The 23,797-nt window shown below is 44.9% G+C and overlaps 1 protein-coding gene across 6 annotated transcripts in view; it reads right to left on the reverse strand.

Moving 5' to 3' along the window:
* Nucleotides 1–3,992: 3,992 nt before the first annotated feature.
* Nucleotides 3,993–23,797, reverse strand: part of parp10 (poly(ADP-ribose) polymerase family member 10) — a 50,995-nt gene continuing 31,190 nt past the window's right edge. For 5 of the 6 annotated variants that reach the window (XM_067968691.1, XM_067968671.1, XM_067968685.1 and 2 more), the window contains 2 exons: nt 8,929–9,097; nt 3,993–7,891 (listed from right to left, as the gene is read on the reverse strand). In XM_067968691.1, coding sequence (XP_067824792.1) covers nt 7,599–7,891; nt 8,929–9,097 — 462 coding nt within the window. In that variant the 3' untranslated portion in view covers nt 3,993–7,598. Of the gene's footprint in view, nt 7,892–8,928; nt 9,098–23,797 lie in introns of those variants that run through there. The other variant, XM_067968702.1, reaches the window with a different exon arrangement.

Raw genomic sequence — 23,797 nt, forward strand, 5'->3', positions numbered from 1 at the left:
GTCATTTGTGACTTTGATAAGGGCCATTTCAGTACTGTGGAGGGGCGGAAAACTGATTGGAGGGATTCGAACATAGAGTTGGGGCAAAGATGGGCACGGATTTGGGAGCCAACACGTCCAAGGACTTTGGAGAGGAAAGGGAGGTTGGAGATGGGGCGTTAGTTTGCAAGGACAGAGGGGTCATAGAAAGGTTACAGCACGGAAGGAGGCCATTTGGCGCCGGCTCTATGCAAGAGCAATCCAGCTAGTCCCACTCCCCCGCCCTATCACCGTAGCCCTGCAAATTTTTTCCTTTCAAGTACTTATCCAGTTCCCTTTTGAAAGCCATGATTGAATCTGCCTCCACCGCCCCCTCGGGCAGTGCATTCCAGATCCTAACCACTCACTGTGTAAACAAGTTCTTCCTCATGGTGGTTTTTTTAAGGAGGGGGGTAATTACAGCAGATTTGAAAGGGAGGGGGACAGTACCTTAAGAGAGGGAACCATTAACAATATCAGCTAACCTGGGGGCCAGGAAGGGAAGTTGGGTGGTCAGCAGTTTGGTGGGAATAGGGTCGAGGGAGCAGGAGGTGGGTCTCGTGGACAAGATGAGCTCAGAGAGGGCATGAGGGGAGATAGCAGAGAAATTAGAGAAAGATGCGAGTTCAGGGCTGGGGGAACCGTAGGGGAAGTTTGGATTGGTGGGCTAGGGGAAGGGAGGGAAGTGGTAGAGGCAGCTGAATGGATGATCTCACTCTAAGGGACGAGGAAGTCTATGAGCTTCTCGCACTTGATGTTGGAGGTGAGGTTGGAGGGGGCAGGGGAGTGGGGTTTAAGAAGACGGTTCGTAGTGAAGAGAAGCTGGGGGTTATCTTTGCATTCCAGGATGATCCTGGAATAGTGAGCAACTTTGGCAGAGGAGAGCAATGTCAGTGTCCAAGGACTCATTTTTGGCATGTAGGCAATATAGTATTACAAAAATACATTTCTAGCAAAGGGCACAATCTTAAAATTAGAGCTAGGCCATTTAGGAGTGAAATGAGGAAGCACTTTTTCACACAAAGGGTAATGGAAATCTGGAACTCTCTTCCCCAAAAGGCTGAGGATGCTGGAGGAAATTTTCAAGACTGAGATCTACAGATTTTTATTAGGTAATGGTATTAAGGGATGTGGAACAAAGGCGGGTAAATGGAGTTGAGGTACAGATCAGCCATGATCTAATTGAATGGCGGAACAGGCTCGAAGGGCTGAATGGCCTCCTCCCCATTCAGTTCAAGCACTTGCATCAAGCCCAATGATATAGAAAAGATGAATCCAAGATGTTATGTCCAGGTATATCATGAAAGTAGCAGCAGGGACACAGAATCAAGTAGGAAAAAGGCAAATAGGATGGACTGTCTCATCTCTACCTCAGCTGCAAAGGCCATTGCAACTTTTAAGTATCTTTATTGCCATAATATTAGGGTTTGTTTCATCATGATGTGAGCTGAAAGCTTATTAAAAAATGGCCAGCCCACAGAGTCTGAAATTCAATCCTTACACTGATCTTTGTAAACAATTTTACAACACCAAGTTATAGTCCAGCAATTTTATTTTAAATTCACAAGCTTTCGGAGATTTTCTCCTTCCTCAGGCAAATGTTTCAAGATCTCCTTGAAGCCTACGCATTTATACATATTGAACAATAATAAATGGTGTTTACAGACTGCCCCTGCAACTGCCCGTTGCCAAGGCAATCACCGTGTTCAGACAGAGAGGTGTTACCTGCAGAACCTCCGAATACACATTCAATAAAAAAAACAAACAGGGAAAAAAAACAGAGAAAAAAAAACAGAGAGAGAGGCAGAAACATCCGGAACTTGATCTTGGGAACGTTCCATGAACAATTTTCCATACTTAAGAAAAGACATACTTGCTCTCGAGGCAGTACAAAGAAGGTTCACTCGGTTAATCCCGGGGATGAGGGGGTGGACGTATGAGGCGAGGTTGAGTAGATTGGGACTCTACTCATTGGAGTTCAGAAGAATGAGAGGCGATCTTATTGAAACATATAAGATTGTGAAGGGGCTTGATCGGGTGGATGTGGTAAGGATGTTCCCAAGGATGGGTGAAACTAGAACGAGGGGGCATAATCTTAGAATAAGGGGCTGCTCTTTCAAAACTGAGATGAGGAGAAACTTCTTCACTCAGAGGGTAGTAGGTCTGTGGAATTTGCTGCCCCAGGAAGCTGTGGAAGCTACATCATTAAATAAATTTAAAACAGAAATCGACAGTTTCCTAGAAGTAAAGGGATTTAGGGGTTACGGGGAGCGGGCAGGAAATTGGACATGAATTTAGATTTGAGGTTAGGATCAGATCAGCCATGATCTTATTGAATGGCGGAGCAGGCTCGAGGGGCCGATTGGCCTACTACTGCTCCTATTTCTTATGTTTAATTTTGCTTCAAATGGCATTCCTGAACCTACCAAACTGTAAATAAGCAGAACAGTGGAAGATGAAGTTCAGCACGGATCAGTGTAAGATACTGTACACTGGAAGAGGTGGGCGACATACGCAGTGCAGGAATGGAGTTAAACTAGCCAAGAGTGAAACTGAGAGAGATCCCGGAATATTAAACCTTCGCACTTAAAACACGTGGTCCTTGTGAAGAAGCAAATTGAACGCTACCTGATTATCTCAGTAAAACCGTACTGTACAAGTCACAGGCCATCGCCTTCAAACTGGACGACACTCTGGTCAGTTTTGGACCCCAAGATGCATGGCAAATATTCAAGTCCTGGCACCAGTACACAGGTGAGCCACGAGACTGACTAGTAATATCAGAGGACTGAGTTACAAGGCATGGACTGTTCAGCCTTGAAAAGAGGGAGCTGAGAAGGGATCTTAAAAAGGTACATAAAATATTAAATGATACAGAAAAGATAAATCCAGAACACTACATCAAAGTGTATCATGAAAGTGGGACACAGGATCAAACAGGCCAAAGGTAAATTTCTGACCAATGTCAAGAGATACCTATCTTATGAGGTACACAATACTCAGCTGCATGTTTGTTTATTTTTACATTTTTTTTAACCAATTCTCCAGTCGCCCCCCCGAGGGGGTTCACTCCTTTCTGGAATATGATATGATTTGATACAATATATATATAATTGGCTAAAGAACCAGGCGGAGACGAGGAGAATTTTTTTTTTGCACAGCGAGTTGTTACGATCTGGAATGCGCTGCCTGAAAGGTGGTGGAGGAAGACACAATAGTAACTAAAAGAGAACTGGATATACACTTGAAAAGGATTTATGGGGATATGGAAAAAGAGGAGAGGGAGTGGGGTGAATTGGACAGCTCTTTCAAAGAATCAGCAGGCATGATGGGCCAAATGGCCTCCTTCTGTGCTACAAGATTCCTTGATGCTATGGGTATAACCTGGCCAAGTGTGAGCCTCGACAGTGAGCAGTGCAGACTATTCAACCACCACTGTCTATCCTGATTCCTATTCTCATATACTTCTGCCATAGGTCACTGGATGATGGACAGCACGAGCCCCAGGCAATTTTCCTCCCTAACCCTAAGGCCAACTGTAGTGTCCCGGCCAAGATTAGCTAACTCAGCACAGACTAGGGATAGAACCTGGAGCCGTCCAGGTCTGCGTGGCTCGGATTCCTGGAGCACGCGGCGCAGTTTGTTCAAAGGCGTTTTGCTTTTCTCCCGTCGTCTTTTGCTTATTACAGCACCAACCGTCAAGCCCATCACAGCCACTGACCTGTTCCCAGGGCCACCTTACAGTCGCTTGCTGGGACTTACAGGAGGGAGCCTCTCCGCCTCTCCAAGGCCACCTCTCCCTCAGGCCACACTGAGCTCAAGAACTCACCAGCTTGAGTGAGTAGGAGGTGAATCGCTCCCAGTGCCACCTAGTTACCCTTGAAAGCCTTTTCACAACAAAGCAGAAGCATCTTAGTCCAGATAACATGACCCAGGTGTGAAAAAAATGCAAATATCCCACAAAGCATTCACAATTTATTTTGGAAAAAAAACCTTTAATAAATCAATCAAATTAGATTGGTTTCAATGTGGAAGAATGGCCCACGTAGCCAAGGGAATGCAGATACTGCACAGAGAGACTCCAACAGTTCATGGCTTGGTAACCGCTGACGTCTCAGCTTTGAAAACAAAGGATTTCAGCCACTAAAGGCAGTAAAGCAGTCGTTCAGCTCCTGTTGTGAACATTCAGAGTTTGGACATGAGGCAGCTTAAACCATTCACCAACATTACATAGAGAGGCAAGATTTCACTAAAAGCTAGTGGACAGGCACAAAAATTAATTTAAAAGGCTAATGGAATGTTGGCCTTTATCTCATAGGGGGCTGGAATACGAGGGTAGAAGTTATGTTACAGCTGTACAGAGCTCTGGTTAGACTCCATCTGGAGTACCGGGGCTAAAAGGATTAAATTACGAGGACAGGTTGAATAGACTAGGTTTGTTTTCCCTTGAGTATAAAAGATTAAGGGGTGATCTAATTGAGGTCTTTAAAACCATAAAGAGATTCAATAGCATTGATACAGAGAAACTAATTCCTCTGATCGGGGAGTCCAGAACAAGGGGGCAGAACCTTAAAATTAGAGCTAGGCCGTTCAGGGGTGATGTCAGGAAGCACTTCTTCACACAAAGGGGAGTGGAAATCTGGAAATCTCTCCCCTAAAAAGCTGCTGAGTTACATCGAGACTAGAGCACAGAAACAGTCCGTTCGGCCCAACTGGTCTATGCTGGCATTTATGCTCCACACGAGCATCCTCCCTCCCTACTTCATCTAAGTATACCCTTCTATTCCTTTCTCCCTCGTGTGCTTATCTAGCTTCTCCTTAAATACATCTATGTATGATCCCTCAAATGTATCAATTTAATGTAAGTTAGATAAGCACAAGAGGGAGAAAGGAATAGAAGGGAAAGTTGATAGGGTTTAGATGAAGTAAGGGAGGTGACTCGTGTGGAGCATAAACCAGTTGGGACGAATGGCCTTTTACTGTGTTGTAATTTCGATGTAACACGATGTAACAATTTGGTGTCGTTCACAAATTTTGAGATTGCACTTCTGTTTCCTGAGTCCAAATCGTTAATATAAATTGTGAACAACATGGTCCCAGCACCGATCCCTGTGGAACACCACTTCCCACCTTTTACCAGTTTGAGTAGCTACCCTTAACCCCTACTCTCTGTTTTCTGTTTTGTAGCCAGCTTGCTAATTATTTTGCTATTGGTCCCTGACTCCACATGCTTTGATCTTAGTCATGAGTCTACAATGCAGTACCTTATCAAAGGCCTTTTGAAAATCCAAATATATTACATCTTCTACATTGCCCTTGTCTACTCTTTCTGTTACTTCTTAGAAGAATTCAATAAGGTTGGTCAAGCATGACTTTCCCTTCTGAAATCCGTGCTGATTATTCTTTATTATATTTTCAGTTTCTAGATGTTTTTCTATTACACGTTTGAGTAAAGATTCCATTATCTTTCCTGCCACCGATGTTAAGCTAACTGGTCTATAGTTCCCTGGACTTGTTCTTTCTCCCTTTTTAAATATAGGAATCACATTAGCTGTCTGCCAGTCCTCTGGCACTATTCACTTTTCTAATGAATTTTTATATATATGTAAGAGTGCCTCTGCTATCACCTCCCTAACTTCTTTTATATGCGTGGATGCAATCCATCTGGACCAGGGGTTTTAACCTCTCTAAATGTAATTAGTTTATCAATTATCTCCCCCCCTTTCTATCTTAAATGTCTTTATATCTTTTTTGATCTCATCTTCTAATGTCATGCCCACCATGTTAGTCTCCCTGGTAAATACTGAGGTAAAGTAACTCTTCAATATTTCTGCCATCTCACTGTCATTACCTGTGAGCTTATCTTGTGCCTCCCTTAGTGGGCCCCATTCCTATCCTGATTTTTCTTTTGTTATTTATATGTCGGTAGAATATTTTACTATTTCTTTTTATATTCCTTGATAATTTAATCTCGTAGCTCCTCTTTGCTTCCCTAATTGTTTTATTGACTTCTTTCTTAACCTCCTCGTATTCCCTTTTGTCATCCTGTCCTTTATTGTCTATGTACTTGGAATATGCCTCTTTCTTTAGTTTCAATTTTACCCTTATCTCTTTAGTTATCCATGGTATTTCATTATTGTCTAGTTTTTTTTTAAAAAGAGGCTAGATCAATTGAAAATTTCAAAACTTAGATTGGTAAATTTTTGTTAGGCAAAGGTATCAAGGGTTACGAAACCGTGGCAGGTAGATGGAGTTAATATACAGATCAGCCACAATCTAATTGAATGGAGGAACAGGCTTGAGGGGCTGAATGGCCTCCTCCTGTTCCTATTAGTTGTTCTTGGTTTAATCACAAACACCTCGATCAGATCTCTTCTTAACCTTTTATTCAAATAGAAAAAAAACCCAGTTTTCTCCTCATCGTTAAACCTTCTCATCTCTGGTATTCCCTTAATGAATTTCCTTTGTTCCTCCTCTACGGCCTTGCCCTGTTTCCTAAAGTAAAGTTCCCAAACGAGACACAATATTGTAACTGCAGCCTTACCAATGATTGTACTGGGTTAGTATTATCTCTCTACTTTTGTACTGGATAAAATCTAGGGTCCCATTTACTTTTTTTTTTAAATAAAAAGGACGACAATTTGATAAAACTGTAAATATTTGATATATCCCAGAATGTTAAGGGAAGTCAGAGAGATAATAACAGAGGCTCTGACGACAATTAGTGCAGCAAAGTCCTCCTATACCAAAGTCCTCCTATACCTTGCACCACTTCTTGTGTTAATCAAGTGCAATAAAATTGTACCCAAGGGGAGGGAGGGGAAAAGGAGATTCAGTGTGAACAGTTCCATGACATTTTTGATTTAAAAGAAAAAAATGTTATAATTCGTTCATTCATTATTTATTTCTTTTTTGCCCATCCCTGGTTGACCCGAGAAGGTGATCGTGGGCCGTCATCTTCATGAACAGCTGCAATCCCTTGTTATTTTTTGTAGCGGTTCGATACAACAGGGTGGCTTGCTTGGTCACTTCAGAGGGCGGTTAAGAGGCAACTCCAGTACCATGACTGACCGCAAGAGTCATCAGGTTAGGGGCAGTAAACCCAGGGGAGGGAGTGTACAGTAGCCCCTAACACCAGCCATTCTTCACCCCCCCCCCCTCCCGGCCAAACCAAGCTCAGGGCTCATGATTGTGATAAAATTGTGGACTCTTACCAGTCTCTGGGGCGGCAGGGGTGGGGGTGGGAGGTAAACAGCCCCACCCCAAAAAAAGATTGTTCCCCAAGCCTTAATTCTAAAAATGTGGGTTTTAAAAAAAAAATACACAAGTGTAAACACATAATACAATTTACAGCCTTTAATCCCCCAAAATGAACTGAAACATGGCAGTACGGCAGCTCACTCAGAATGCAGTTGACAGCACAGAACAGGTCCAAGGACTACCTGACTCTGCCACTGAAATGATACTGGGTGGGGGGGGGAAAGAGAGGTTCAACGAGACTAAAACTGCAGCAGAATAATCCGTAAACACTAGAATGTTACAGCACAGCGATCTTCACTAGGAAGAGTTGTAGCGAAGCATCAGTTCCTCTGGCAGGTGATGAGGTACTGAGGGTATGCCTGGGTGTCATTGAAGATGACAAATATTTTAGGGTTCTTGCAATCGTCAACAAGGGAGTCGTATCTGAGCGGCATCTCACTGTTCTCCTTCAGTGGCGGGGTCTTCATCTCGTACTTCCCATTGGTGTAGGCTCCGGTCAGCACGTTCGTCACAAACACGAATTTATGTCCGTTGGCGTTGGGTGGGGAATACTGGTTCTGTACCGACAGGGTAGCGTTTACCGCAAAATAAACACCCTGCCCATAGACAGTCGCTGAAAGATAATCGCATGAAACACTTCAGTCTTTTTATTTTTCTCCCCCTCCCTCCCAAAAGCACCAATTCTTGCTGGGGTACAGTTCTACAAAGGGCCACTCCAATACCTCAGGAAGGATATTTTGGCCTTGTAGGGGGTACAGCGCAGCTGTCACCAGAATGATACCGGGGCTTGAAGGGTTAAACTAAATTAGGAGGACAGGTTGCATAAACTTTGCTTGTATTCCTTTTGAGTTTAGAAGTTTGAGGGGTCAGTTAATCGAGACTTTAAAACCATAAAGGGATTCGATAGCATTGATACAGAGAAACTAATCCCTCTGGTTGGGGAATCCAAAACAAGAGGGCATTATTTTAAAATTAGAGCTAGGCCATTCAGGATGGAAATCAGGAAACAATTTTTCACACAAAGGGTAGTGGAAATCTGCAACTCCCCACTCCCCAAAAAGGCTGTGGATGTTGGCTCAATTGAAAGTTTCAAGACTGAGGTTGATAGATTTTTGTTAGGTAGGGGTATCAAGGGATATGGAGCTAAGGCGGGTAGATGGAGTTGAGATACAGATCAGCCATGATCTAATTGAATGGCGAAACAGGCTGAATGGCCTCCTCCTGTTCCAATGATACTCTGTTCTCGGGCTGTGGGCAACACTGGAAAGGCCACATGCATTGCGCAACCCTAGTTGCCCTGACTCAACTAAGTTGTGGGGGACTGGAGTTACGTGTAGACCAGTTCAAGTAGGAGTGGCAGATTTCCCACCCTGAAAGATGTCAGTAAATCAGTTGGGTTTATAACAACAGTCCAGCAGCTTTCACGATCATTCTGTCTGGTGCCAGTCCAATGGGCCACACTGTGCATGTCTGGCATGCTATTCATCTGCATGACAGCCAATCCTGTCCACGCACACTCTGTATATATCTATTTGAAAAATTACATGACAGGGTATAAATTAAGGAGTAATCAGATTCCACTCAGCGTGGCCGCCTGGCGCCTCCTCCTCCGAGTATTACCTACCTGCCAACGAGTTTACCGATCCTTACCGTTCTTCCCACAGAAGCTCCTGTTGAAACCATGCACGTAGATCTCTTTGGCGCTGTCCTCATTCGTCCCGTGGTAGAGGACTCGTTCGACGTTGGCCTGTGTGGTCAGCATGCTGGTCTTCTTCAGCATGTATTGTTGATACAGCAGGGGGTTATTCACCTTCTCCACCTGAGCCAACAGTCAGGGACAAATTCAAGTTAACCCCAGTCTATCTTTCAATCAGAGAAGGTTTCGGTCTCCAAACAAACATGAGTGGCACTGTTTGATCCCAGAGTGCCATTTAATTAAAACACAATTTTGACTTACTCATTCACCATAAACCAGTAGCCCTCAATAATATATTCTACATTACGAGGCATAATATCTCTACGCAAATTGGCAAATAAAATGGCAAATCTCTGACTCACCGTACCATGGAAAAGCCACCGGTACAGACAGCAAAAAACCAACCTTGCTGTAGTAAGCGTCCTTCACAAATTGGGCGCACACCTCGTTACAAATAGAAAACAGTCTTAAAGCAGTGAAAACCAATCACGGTCCAGGAGCCTGAAATTTGTGAGCCGTGAATGACCTCAGCAGCATACAACCAATTGCAATGACTTGAATTTATCCAATTAGGGACTGTAAATAAAGGCACAGGCCATAACAGCAGCTAAACATCAGTCCTACTCTAGACCCCAGGCTACCATTCCCACACGATGTCCACTGGTACCTCCAAGAACAGTTTAACTCGTCATTCATCATACTGCTTTGTCGTGGTACGTTGTTTGTGCAGAATGGTTGCTGTGTTGCTCTACAGAATACCGCTCCCTGCGCTCGAAAAGTACTTTCTTGTGTGAAGCACTCTCAGATATTTTGACGTTATACATTAGTCGGTCTCCCGTGACGTTGCACACAGGGAGTAAAGACCAAGTGTAGTCTTCAGGTAAAGTGGGATTAAAGGGTGGGGGACTATTAGACCATGACCTAATTCTGTCTTCATTTTAAAAAATATATTCTGTCTTTATATTTATGTAATATTTGATATTATTTACAATGTATTAAGATTTTTACATCTGCCTGCACTTCGCATTATAATGGGAACTGCACACATGTAGGCCAGTCCAAGTGGGACTGGCAGGTTCCCCTCCTAAAAGATGTCTGCAAACCAATTAATCATTCTGTCTGGTGCCAGTCCAAAGGGCCACACAGTGCATGTCTGGCATGCTATTCATCTGCATGACAGCCGATCCTGTCCACACACACTCTGTATATATGATGTGTGTATGGACTTTGAAAAGGCATTTGATAAAGTGCCACATAATAAACTTGTCAATAAGATTTAAGCTCACGGAATAAAAGGGGCAGTGGCAGCATAGATACGAAATTGGCTAAGTAACAGGGAACAGAGTAGCGGTGAACAGTTGTTTTTCGGACTGGAGGGAGATGTACAGTGGTGTTCCCCAGGGGTCTGCAGCTACGAGGAGAGATTGGATAGGCTGGGGTTGTTTTCCTTGGAGGAGAGGAGGCTGAGGGGAGACTTGATTGAGGCATACAAAATTATGAGGGGCCTAGATAGAGTAGACAGGAAGTACCTGTTTCCCCTAGCAGACAGTTCAAGAACTTGAAGACATAAATTTAAGCTGATTGGCGGAAGGATTAGAGGGGACATGAGGAAAAACTTTCTTACCCAGAGAGTGGTGGGTGTATGGAATTCGCTGCCCGAATTGGTGGTAGAGGCAGGGATCCTCAACTCTTTTAAAAAGTACCTGGACCTGCGCCTAAAGTGCTGTAAGCTGCAGGGCTACGGACCGGTTGCTGGAAGGTGGGATTAGAATGGGCACCTGGTTGTTCTTCGAGTTGGCGCGGACACGATGGGCCGAATGGCCCCCCCTTCTGTGCTGTAACTTTTCTATGGTTCTATGGGTCAGTGCTGGGACCATTGTTTTTCTTAATATATGTTAATGACTCGGGCTTAGGTGTACAGGACACAATTTTAAAATTTGCAGATGACACAAAACTTGAAAGTGTAGCAAACAGTGAGGAGGATAGTGATAGACTTCAAGAGGACATAGACAGGCTGGTGGCATGGGTGGACACGTGGCAGATGAAATTTAACACTGAAGTGATACCATCCAAGTATATCAACAGACAATGGGCTATTTGACAAAGAGGTACAATAGGATAAAATGCCATTGATGATGTCTGGGCACTATTGACAGCCTGCAGATCATGACTGATTAGTAAATCCTGGCCTTCTGATGGGATCAGAAAAATCATATGAAGTCCAGATGCATGGGGACGAAGAAGGCGGCGGTTGGCCAGCAAGTCATTAAAAAATGACCGTCAAAACACTTTAGATGCATCCATTTTGTAAGGTTCCATCTCAACAAATTAATTTCTAAAGCAAAGGAAGCTAGACAAACTTTAAAAGGTATAAAAAAAATTCAGAAGGGTTCCCAATTCTGATTGTTATCTAGTGATTCCTGCTGGGAAATCTGTATGTGTGGTACAGGATTGAATTTAGCTCTGATCTCCTTTATAATCAAATTATTTGTTAACATTGTCTGTCTACCCTCAAGTGTTGGCTTGTAATGTAAGGGGGAAGGATGGGGGACCCGAGATGTCAGCTTACCCACACACAGGGTGTGTGGGTAAGCTGACATGGTGACCCAATGCAAATTTTTGGTCAGAGGCATCAAATCAAACATCTGTTCCTCCACTGGCAAAAAATGTCAGTTTTTTATACTATGGGATTGTCATAGGTGGCACAACTCTTAAAGGGGAGAAATTGGTGGGGTTGAACCACAGGATATTCAAGCTCCTGCAAATAGTATATCTTTTATTCATTTCCACAAATGTTGGGTGTTGAGCAAGAGAAGGAAATTTGTCAGCATTGGGATTAGGCCGTTTCAGAGAGGCACACAGTTGGAGTCCAGGAATGTGAATCTTGACTGTGGCTGCATCAGTATAACTAATGACCACATCAGGTGGTCAGACAGCTGGCCTGGGAGAACAGATGGCGGCAAACCAATGAAGAATGCAAGCTTCAAGCCGAAGAAAAACTCAGACATCATGCTCTTAATATAGAGGGGAAGCCTCAAAAGATTTTTAGGACGGTAATTTAAAGTAATTGGCAGAAGGATTAGAGGGGAGCTAAGGAGAAATGTTTTCACCCAGAGGGTGGTAGAGATCTGGAACTCACTGCCTGAATGGAAGGGTGGTAGTGGCAGAAACTCTCATCACATTTAAAAAGTAATTGGATATGCACTTGAAGTGCCGTAACCTACAAGGCTACGGACTAAGTGTTGGAAAGTGGGATTAGACATGATAGCTCTTTTTTGACCGGTACAGACACGATGGGCTGAATGGCCTCCTTCTGTGCCGTAAATTTCTATGATTCTATGAAGTGTGAAGTGATACATTTTGGTAGGAAGAACGAGGAGAGGCAATATAAACTGAAGGTTACAATTCTAAATGGGTACAGGAACAGAGATATCTGGGGGTATATGTACACAGGTCATTGAAGGTGGCAGGACAGGTTGAGAAAGCGGTTAAAAAAGCATACGGGAACCTGGGCTTTATAAATAGAGGCATAGAATACAAAAGTAAGGATGTTATGTTGAATCTTTAAAACACTGGTTCAGCCACAATTAGAGTATTGTGTCCAATTCTGGGCACCGCACTTTAGGAAAGATGTGAAGGCCTTAGAGAGGGTGCAGAAGAGATTTATTAGAATGGCTCCAGGGATGAGGGACCTCAGTTACGTGGATAAACTGGAAAAGCAGGGATTGTTCTCCTTACAGCATAGACGGTTGAGAGGAGATTTGATGGAGATGTTCAAAATTATGAAGGGTCCAAACAAAGTAAATGAAGAAAAACTGTTCCCATTGGTGGAAGGGCCGTGAACCAGAGGACATAGATTTAAGGTGATTGGCAAAAGAACCAAAGGCGACATGAGGAAAAACATTTTTACGCAGCGAGTGGTTAGGATCTGGAATGCACTGCCTGAGGGGGTGGTGGAAGCAGGGTCAATTGTGGCTTTCAAAAAAGGAGTCAGATAGGTACCTGAAGGAGAAAAATTTGAAGGGCTACGGGGTAAGAGCAGGGGAGTGGGACCAGCTGGATTGCTCTTGCAGAGAGCCGGCGCAAGCTCAATGGGCCGAATGGCCTCCTTCTGAGCCGTAACCATTCTATGATTCTATGTCAAGGAGCATACAGGGTAGGATAAGGCAAAAACGGGAAGCTTATGTCAGATACCAGGAGCTCAATACTGCAGAAAGCTTATAGAAGTATAGAAAGTGCAGGGGTGAAATTAAAAAGGAAATTAATAAAGCAAAGATACTATCAAGAAAAACCCAAAGATGATTTACAAATACATAAAGAGCAAGAGGATAACTAAGGAAAGAGTAGAGCCTATTAGAGACCAAAAAGATAACCTAGATGAGGGTACGGTTCTTAATGAAAACTTTGCATCTGTCTTCACGAAAGAGGGCGACGATGCAGAGATTGAAGTTAAAGAGGAGGAGTGTGAAATATTGGATGGGATAAACATAGTGAGAGGGGAAATATTAAAGAGTTTAGCATCTTTGCAAGTAGATAAATAACCAGGCCCGGATGAAATATATCCCAGGCAGTTAAGAGACTCTGACCACCATTTTCCAATCCTTCCCAGCTACAGGCATGGTGCCAGAGGACTGGAGGACTGCAAACATATCGTTGTTTAAAAAGGGAGAAAGAGATAGACCGAGTAATTACAGGCCAGTCAGCCAAACCTTGGTGGTGGGCAAATTACTGGAAACAATTCTGAGGGACAGTATTAATCATCATTTAGAAAGGCATGGGTTAATCAAGGACAGTCAGCATGGATTCGTTAAGGGAAGGTCGTGTCTCACTAACTTGATTGAATTTTTTGAGGAGGTAACAAGGAGGGTCGATGAGGGTAACGTGTTTGATGTAGTCTACATGGATTTTAGCAAGGCTTTTGACAAGGTCCCACATGGCAGACTGGTCAAAAAAGTAAAAGCTCATGGGATCCAAGGGAAAGTGGCTAGTTGGATCCAAAATTGGTTTAGTGGCAGCAAGCGAAGGGTAATGGTCAAAGGCTGTTTTTGTGACTGGAAGGCTGTTTCCAGTGGGGTTCCGCAGGGCTCGGTACTAGGTCCTTTGCTTTTTGTGGTATATATCAATGATTTAGATTTAAACATAGGGGGCACGATTAAGAAGTTTGCAGATGATACAAAAATTGGCTGTGTGGTTGATAGTGAGGGGGAAAGCTGTAGACTGCAGGAAGATACCAATGGACTGGTCAGGTGGGCAGAAAAGTGGCAAATGGAATTCATTTCGAAGAAGTGTGAGGTAATGCATTTGGGGAGGGCAAATAATGCAAGGGAATACACAATAAATGGGAGGATACTGAGAAATGTAGAGGAACAAAGGGACCTTGGAGTGCATGTCCACAGATCCCTTAAAGGTAGCAGGACAGGCAGATAAGGTGGTTAAAAAGGCATACGGGATACATTCCTTTATTAGCCGAGGCATAGAACATAAGAGCAGGGAGGTTATACTAGAACTGTACAAAACACTAGTGAGGCCACAGTTAGAGGACTGTGTACAGTTCTGGTCACCACAGTACAGGAAAGATGTCATTGCACTAGAGAGGGTACAGAGGAGATTTACGAGGCTGTTGCCGGGACTGGAGAATTTTAGCTGTGAGAAAAAATTGGATAGGCTGGGGTTCTCTTTGGAACAGAGGAGGCTAAGGGGAGATTTAATTGAGGTGTACAAAATTACAAGGGGCCGAGATAGTGTGTTACAACACCAGGTTATAGTCCAACAATTTTATTTTAAAATCACAAGCTTTCGGAGATTATCCCCTTCGTCAGGTGAATGAGTGAAAGGTTCTCAAATCGCATCTCTTATATTAGGCTGGGACAGCATCACACCAATCAAAAGGTGTCGTCGTTATTCAAACAGGCCAGTCACGGAGAACAGCACGTCCCAGTACACTGGATATACATTGTGTCAATTATACAGACAGAAAGAAAGAGACCCAAATGGCAGTGAGAGAGAGAGAGAGAGAGAATATTAAAACACATAACTTTTTTTTCCCCTTTGTGCTGATGGGGTTACGTGTAGCGTGACATGAACCCAAGATCCCGGTTGAAGCCGTCCTCATGGGTGCGGAACTTGGCTATCAACTTCTGCTCGACGATTTTGCGTTGTCGTGTGTCTCGAAGGCCGCCTTGGAGAACGCTGACCCGAAGATCGGTGGCTGAATGTCCTTGACTGCTAAAGTGTTCCCCGACTGGGAGGGAACCCTCCTGTCTGGCAATTGTTGCGCGGTGTCCGTTCATCCGTCGTCGCAGTGACTGCATGGTCTCGCCAATGTACCATGCTCCGGGGCCGCACTCACAAGACAATCCAGAATGTCACCCGAGCACAATGCAACACCATCAACACTCTCAAGACCAACCGTAACATCGTCATCAAACCAGCGGACAAAGGAGGAGCCATCGTCATACAGAACAGAACGGACTATTGCAAAGAAGCATGCCGACAACTGGACAACCAGGAACACTACAGACAGTTACCCGCAGATCCGACCAAAGAACACACCCACCAGCTCAACAAACTGATCAAGACCTTCGATCCAGACCTTCAAAGCATCCTACGCACTCTCATCCCACGTGATCCCCGCGTGGGAGACTTCTACTGCCTCCCAAAGATACACAAAGCCAACACACCCGGACGTCCCATCGTATCAGGCAACGGAACCCTGTGTGAGAACCTCTCTGGATACATCGAGGGCATCCTGAAACCCATCGTACAGGGAACCCCCAGCTTCTGTCGCGACACTACAGACTTCCAACAAAAACTCAGCACCCACGGACCAGTTGAACCAGGAACACTTCTCACCACGATGGACGTCTCGGCACTACACCAGTATCCCCCACGATGATGGCATCGCTGCAACAGCCTCAGTACTCAACATCAACAATAGCCAATCTCCAGACGCCATCCTACAACTCATCCGCTTCATCCTGGATCACAATGTCTTCACCTTCGATAACCAGTTCTTTACCCAAACACACGGAACAGCCATGGGGACCAAATTCGCACCCCAATACGCCAACATTTTCATGCACAAGTTCGAGCACAACTTCTTCACTACACAGGATCTCCAACCAACGCTATACACCAGATACATCGACGACACTTTCTTCCTATGGACCCACGGCGAAGAATCACTGAAGAGACTACACGATAACATCAACAAGTTCCATCCCACCATCAAACTCACCATGGACTACTCCTCAGTATCGGTTTCTTTCTTGGACACACAAATCTCCATCAAAGACGGGCACCTCAGCACCTCACTCTACCGCAAGCCCACAGACAACCTCATGATGCCCCACTTTTCCAGCTTCCACCCCAACCACGTCAAAGAGGCCATCCCCTATGGACAGGCCCTACGAATACACAGGATCTGCTCAGACGAGGACGAACGCGATGGACACCTACAGACGCTGAAAGACGCCCTCGTAAGAACAGGATATGACGCTCGACTTGTCGATTGACAGTTCCGACGGGCCACAGCGAAGAATCGCATAGACCTCCTCAGAAGACAAACACGGGACGCAACCAACAGAGTACCCTTCGTCGTCCAGTACTTCCCCGGAGCGGAGAAACTACACCATGTTCTCCGCAGCCTTCAACATGTCATCGATGACGATGAACACCTCGCTAAGGCCATCCCCACGCCTCCACTACTCACCTTCAAACAGCCACCCAACCTCAAACAGACCATCGTTCGCAGCAAATTACCCAGCTTTCAGGAGAACAGCGTCCACGACACCACACAACCCTGCCACGGCAACCTCTGCAAGACATGCCAGATCATCGACACGGATACCACCATCACACGAGAGGACACCACCCACCAGGTACATGGTTCATACTCCTGTGACTCGGCCAACGTTGTCTACCTCATACGTTGCAGGAAAGGATGCCCCGGAACATGGTACATTGGCGAGACCATGCAGACACTGCGACAACGGATGAACGGACACCGCGCAACAATCGCCAGACAGGAGGGTTCCCTCCCAGTCGAGGAACACTTTAGCAGTCAAGGACATTCAGCCACCGATCTTCGGGTCAGCGTTCTCCAAGGCGGCCTTCGAGACACACGACAACGCAAAATCGTCGAGCAGAAGTTGATAGCCAAGTTCCGCACCCACGAGGACGGCCTCAACCGGGATCTTGGGTTCATGTCACGCTACACGTAACCCCACCAGCAAAAAGGGGAAAAAAAAGTTGTGTGTTTTAATATTCTCTCTCTCTCTGCCATTTGGGTCTCTTTCTTTCTGTCTGTGTAATTGACACAATGTATATCCAGTGTACTGGGACGTGCTGTTCTCCGTGACTGGCCTGTTTGAATAACAATGACACCTTTTGATTGGCGTGATGCTGTCCCAGCCTAATATAAGATATGCGATTTGAGAACCTTTCACTCATTCACCTGACGAAGGGGATAATCTCCGAAAGCTTGTGATTTTAAAATAAAATTGTTGGACTATAACCTGGTGTTGCAAGATTCCTTACATTTGTCCACCCAAGTCCATCACCGGCATCTCCACATCCTAGATAGTGTGGATAGGGAGGACCTGGTTCCCTTAGCAGAGAGGTCAATAACGGGGGCCATAGATTTAAAGTAATTGGTAGAAGGATTAGAGGGGAGTTGAGGAGAATTTTTTTCACCCAGAGGGTGGTGGGGGTCTGGAACTCACTGCCTGAAAGGGTGGTAGAGGCAGAAACCATCAACTCATTTAAAAAGTACTTGGATTAAGCACTTGAAGTGCCGTGACCTACAGGGACACGGACCAAGGAAAGTGGGAGTCGGCTGGATAGGTCTTTCTCTGCCGGCACAGACACGATGGGCCGAATGGCCTCCTCCTGTGCCGTAAATTTCTGTGATTCTGGAAAACAGCAATTGAACAATGGGAGGCCTTCAAGGAGGAGTTGGTTCGGGTACAGAGTAGACACATCTCTATGAGGGGGAAAGGAAGGGCACCCAAAGCTGGAGCTCCTTGGGTCACTGAATCATAGAATGGTTACAAAACAGAAGGAGGCCATTTGGCCTGTCAAGCCCATGCCGGCTCTTTGTAAGAGCAATCCAATTAGTCCCACTCCCCCGCTCTTTCCCCGGATTCCTGATCATAACGACTTGCTCTACGAAGTGGTTTTTCCTCATGTCGCCTTTGGTTCTTTTGCCAATTACCTTAAATCTGTGTCCTGGTTTTCGACCCTTCCGCCAATGGGAACAGTTTCTCTTCATTTATTTTAGAGAAACCCTTCATGATTTTGAATACCTCCATCAAAAATTTCCTCTCAACCGTCTCTGTTCCAAGGAGAACAATCCCAGCTTCTCCAGTCTATCCATGTGATTGAAGTCCCTCATCCCTGGAACCATCCATATAAATCTCTTCTGCACCCTCTCTTAAAGCCTTCACATCCTTCCTAAAGTGCAATGCCCAGAATTGAACACAATACTCCAGTTGTTGCCGAACAAGCGTTTTATAAAGTTTCAACATAACTTCCTTACTTTTGTATTCTACGCTTCTATTTATAAAGCCCAAGATCCCATATGCTTTCTTAACCGCTTTCTCAACCTGCCCTGCCACCTTCAACGATTTGTGCATATACCCCCAGGTCTCTCTGTTCCTGCCCCTCCCTTTAGAATTGTACTATTTAGTTTATATTGCCTCTCCTCATTCTTCCTGCCATAATGTCTCACTTCGCACTTCTCTGCATTAAATATCATCTGCCATGTGTCCGCCCATTCCACCAGCCTATCTATGTCCTCTTGAAGTCTAATACTATCCTCCTCACTGTTTACTACATTTCCAAGTCTTGTGTCATCTGCAAATTTTGAAATTGCACCCTGTACATCCAAGTCCAAGTCACTAATACATATCAAAAAGAGCAGTGGCCCTAGTACCGACCCCTGGGGAACACCACTGTATACCATCCTCCAGTCCGAAAAACAACCGGTCACCACGACTCTGTTTCCTGTCACCAATTTCGTATCCATGCTGCCACTGCCCTTTTTATTCCATGGGCTTCAATTTTGCTGACAAGCCTATTCTGTGGCACTTTATCAAATTTTTTTTTTTATTCGTTCTTGGGATGTGGGCACAGCCAGCATTTATTACCCATCCCTAATTGCCCTTGAGAAAGTGGTGATGAGTTTCCTTCTTGGACCACTGCAGTCCGTGGGGTGAAGGTTCTCCCACAGTGCTGTTAGGAAGGGAGTTCCAGGATTTTGACCCAGCAACGATGAAGGAACGGCGATATATTTCCAAGTCGGGATGGTGTGTGACTTGGAGGGGAGAGTGCAGGTGGTGTTGTTCCCAGGTGCCTGCTGCCCTTGTCCTTCTAGGTGGTAGAGGTCGTGGGTTTGGGAGGTGCTGTCGAAGAAGCCTTGGTGAGTTGCTGCAGTGCATCCTGTGGATGGTACACACTGCAGCCAGTGCGCCGGTGGTGGAGGGAGTGAATGTTTAGTGTGGTGGATGGGGTGCCAATCAAGCGGGCTGCTTTGTCCTGGATGGTGTCAAGCTTCTTGAGTGTTGTTGGAGCTGCACTCATCCACGCAAGTGGAGAGCATTCCATCACACTCCTGACTTGTGCCTTGTAGATGGTGGAAAGGCTTTGGGGAGTCAGGAGGTGAGTCACTCACCGCAGAATACCCAGCCTCTGACCTGCTCTTGTAGCCACAGTACTTATGTGGCTGGTCCACTTAAGTTTCTGGTCAATGGTGACCCCTAGGATGTTGATGGTGGGGGATTCGGCGATGGTAATGCCACTGAATGTCAAGGGGAGGTGGTTAGATTCTCTCTTGTTGGAGATGGTCATTGCCTGGCACGAATCTTACTTGCCACTCATCAGCCCAAGCTTGGATGTTGTCCAGGTCTTGCTGCATGCGGGCACGGACTGCTTCATTATCTGAGGGGTTGTAAATGGAACTGAACGCTGTGCAATCATCAGCGAACATCCCCTTGAAAGTCCATATACACAACATCAACCGCATTGCCCTCATCAACCCTCTCTGTTACCTCATCAAAAAACTCAATCAAGTTTTTTTTTTAATATTCGTTCACGGGATGTGGGCGTCGCTGGCAAGGCCGGCATTTATTGCCCATCCCTAATTGCCCTCGAGAAGGTGATGGTGGTGAGCCGCCTTCTTGAACCGCTGCAGTCCGTGTGGTAAACACAATTTGCCTTTAACAAATCCGTGCTGGCTTTCCTTTATTAATCCACACTTATCCAACTGACTATTAATTTTGTCCCGGATTATTGTTTCTAAAAGCTTCCCCACCACTGAGGTTAAACTGACTGGCCTGTAGTTGCTGGGTTTATCCTTACACCCTTTTCTGAACAAGGGTGTAACATTTGCAATTCTCCAGTCCTCTGGCACCACCCCTGTACCTACAGATGTTTGGAAGATTATGGCCAGCACCGCTGCAATTTCCACCCTTACTTCACTCAGCATCCTCGGATGCATCCCATCCGGACTGGGTGACTTATCTACTTTAAGTACAGCCAGCCTTTCTAGTACCTCCTCTATCAATTTTTAGCCTATCCAGTATCTCAACTACCTCCTCTTTTACTGTGCCATTGGCAGCATCTTCTTCCTTGGTAAAGACAGATACAAAGTACTCATTTAGTGTCTCAGCCATGCCCTCTGCCTCCATGCATAGATCTCCTTTTTGGTTCCCAATCGACCCCATCCCTCCTCTTACTACCCGTTTACTATTTACATGCCTGTAGAAGACTTTTGGATTTCTTTTTATGTTGGCTGCCAGTCTATTCTCACACTCTCTCTTTGCCCCTCTTATTTCCTCTCTCAGTTCTCCTCTGTACTTTCTGTATTCAGCCTGGTTAGAATCATAGAAAATTTACGGCACAGAAGGAGGCCATTTAGCCCATCGTGTCCACGTCGGCTGAGAAACGAGCCACCCAGCCAATCCCACTTTCCCACATTTGGTCCGTAGCCCTGCAGGTCACAGCTCTTCAGGTGCACATCCAGTTACTTTTTAAATGAGTTGAGGGTTTCTACCTCTATCACCCTTTCAGGCAGTGAGTTCCAGACCCCCACCACCCTCTGGGTAAAAAAACTTTTCCTCATTTCTGCTCTAATCCTTCTACCAATCACTTTATATCTCTGCCCCCTGGTTATTGACCCCCTCCGCTAAGGAAAATAGGTCCTTCCTATCCACTCTATCTGGGCCCCTCATAATTTTGTACACCTCAATCAAATCACCCCTCAGCCTCCTCTGTTGCAAGGAAAACAACCCCAATTCCAAGGAAAACAACCCCTTATATATGGGGTTGATGGTTCTCACTTATAATATCAACCTGAAATCTGTCAAAAGCCCCCCCTGTTTCTGCTTCATCTTACTCTCTCTTTCATCATCCAGGGAGCTCTGGTTTTAGTTGCCCTACCTTTCCCCCTTGTGGGAACGTACCTAGACTGTACCCGACCCATCTCCTCTTTAAAGGCCACCCATTGTTCGATTACAGTTTTGCCTGCCAATCTTAGATTCCAATTTACCTGGGCCAGATCCGTTCTCAACCTGCTGAAATTGGCCCTCCTCCAATTAAGTATTTTTACTCTAGATTGCTCCTTGTCCTTTTCCATAACTAATCTAAACCTTATGATACTATGATCACTGTTCCCTAAATGTTCCCCTACTGACACTTGCTCCAGTTGACCCACCTCATTCCCCAGAACCGGATCCAGCAATGCCTCCTTCCTCGTTGGGCTGGAAACATACTGATCAAGAAAGTTCTCTTGAACACACTTCAAAAATTCTTCCATGTCTCTCCCCTTTACACTATTACTATTCCAGTCTATATTAGGATAATTGAAGTTCCCCATTATCACTACTCTATGGTTTTTGCACCTTTCTAATTTCCCTGCAAATTTGTTCCTCTATATCCTTCCCACTAGTTGGTGGCCTATAGAATACATCCAGTAGTGTAATGGCATCTCTATTGATTCTTAACTCTAACCAAATAGATTCTGTCCCTCCAGGACACACTTCAAAAATTCCTCCCCCTCTTTGCCCCTTACACTATTACTACCCCAGGCTCTATTAGGATAGTTGTAGTCCCCCATTATCACTACTCTATGGCTCTTGCACCTGCAAATTTGCTCCTCTGTATCCTTTCCACTAATTGGTGGCCTATAGAATACACCCAATAGTGCAATGGTACCTCTATTGTTTCTTAACTCTAACCAAATAGATTCTGTCCTTGACCTCTCCAGGACATCCTCTCTCTCCAGCAGGGCAATATTCTCCATAATCAATAATGCCACCCCCCCCCCTCCTTTCTTTCCTTCCCTATCTTTCCTGAACACCTTGTATCCAGGAATATTTAGTACCCAATCCTGCCCTTTTTTGAGCCAGATCTCAGTTATCGGCACTACATCATATTCCCATGTGGATAATTGCGCCTGCAGCTCACCAACTTTATTTACTACACTTTGTGCATTCACACACATGCATTGTAAACCTATCTTATACCGTCTTGTACTCTCTCTTAGTCTGATCCCAACTAATACTGTACTAATTCTTACTTAAGTGCCATCTGTCTTTCCCAATCCTTTGTGCACTTTGCTTCTCCTTTCTAATGCTACAATCCTGATGCCCATCCCCCTGCCAAATGAGTATAAAACCTCCCCCACAGCACTAGTGAACCACCCCGCGAGGATATTGGTCCCAGCTCTGATTACTAAAGATATAGAGATTAAAATAAAACAGAAAAAGGAGGCTTATGGTGAATGTAAGGTTCATAATACAGTAGAGAGTCAGGCTGAATGCAGAAAGTACAGAGGAGATCTAAAAAAGGGAATAAGAGGGGCAAAGAGAGAGTATGAGGCTAGATTAGCGGCTAACATAAAAGGGAACCCAAAAGTCTTTTATAAACGTATAAATAGTAAAAGGGTAGTCAAAGGAAGCGTGGGACCGATTAGGGACAAAAAAAATGTTCTTGTGGAGGCAGAGGGCATGGCTGAGGCACTAAATGAGTATGTCACATCGGTCTTCACTAGAGAAGAGGATGCTGCCATTGTAACAGTAAAGGAGGAGGTAGTACCGATATTGGATAGGATAAAAATAGAGGGGGTAATTAAAAAATTGGCAGTACTCAAAGTAGATAAGTCACCCAGTCCAGATGGGATGCATCCTAGGTTACTGAGGGAAGTAAGGGTGGAAATTGTGGAGGCTCTGGCCACAATCTTCCAATCCTCCTGAGATATGGGGATTGGTGCCAGGGGACTGGAGGATTGCAAATGTTACACCCCTGTTCAAAAAAGGGGAGAGGAATAAACCCGGCAATTACAGGCCAGTCAGACTAATGTTGGTGGTGGGGAAACTTTTAGAGACAATAATCCGGGACAAAATGAATTGGTACTTGGAAAAATATAGGTTAATAAATGAAAGTCAGCAGGGATTTGTTTAAGGAAAATCATGTTTGACTAACTTGATTGAGTTCTTTGATGAAGAAATGGAGAGGGTTGATGAGGGTAGTGCGGTTGATGTTGTGTATATGGACTTTCAAAAAGGCATTTGATAAAGTACCACATAAAAAGCATGTTAGCAAAATTAAAGCCCATGGGATTAAAGGGACAGTGGCAGCATGGATACAAAATTGGCTAAGGGACAGAAAGCAGAGAGTAGTGGTGAACGGTTGTTTTTCAGACTGGAGGGAAGTATACAGTGGTGTTCCCCCAGGGTCAGTATTAGGACCACTGCTCTTTTTGATATATATTAATGACCTAGACTTGGGTATAGAGGGATAATTTCAAAGTTTGCAGATGACACA

This window comes from Heptranchias perlo, chromosome 2 (assembly GCF_035084215.1).
Source record: "Heptranchias perlo isolate sHepPer1 chromosome 2, sHepPer1.hap1, whole genome shotgun sequence".
NCBI classification, from domain to species: Eukaryota; Metazoa; Chordata; class Chondrichthyes; order Hexanchiformes; family Hexanchidae; genus Heptranchias; species Heptranchias perlo.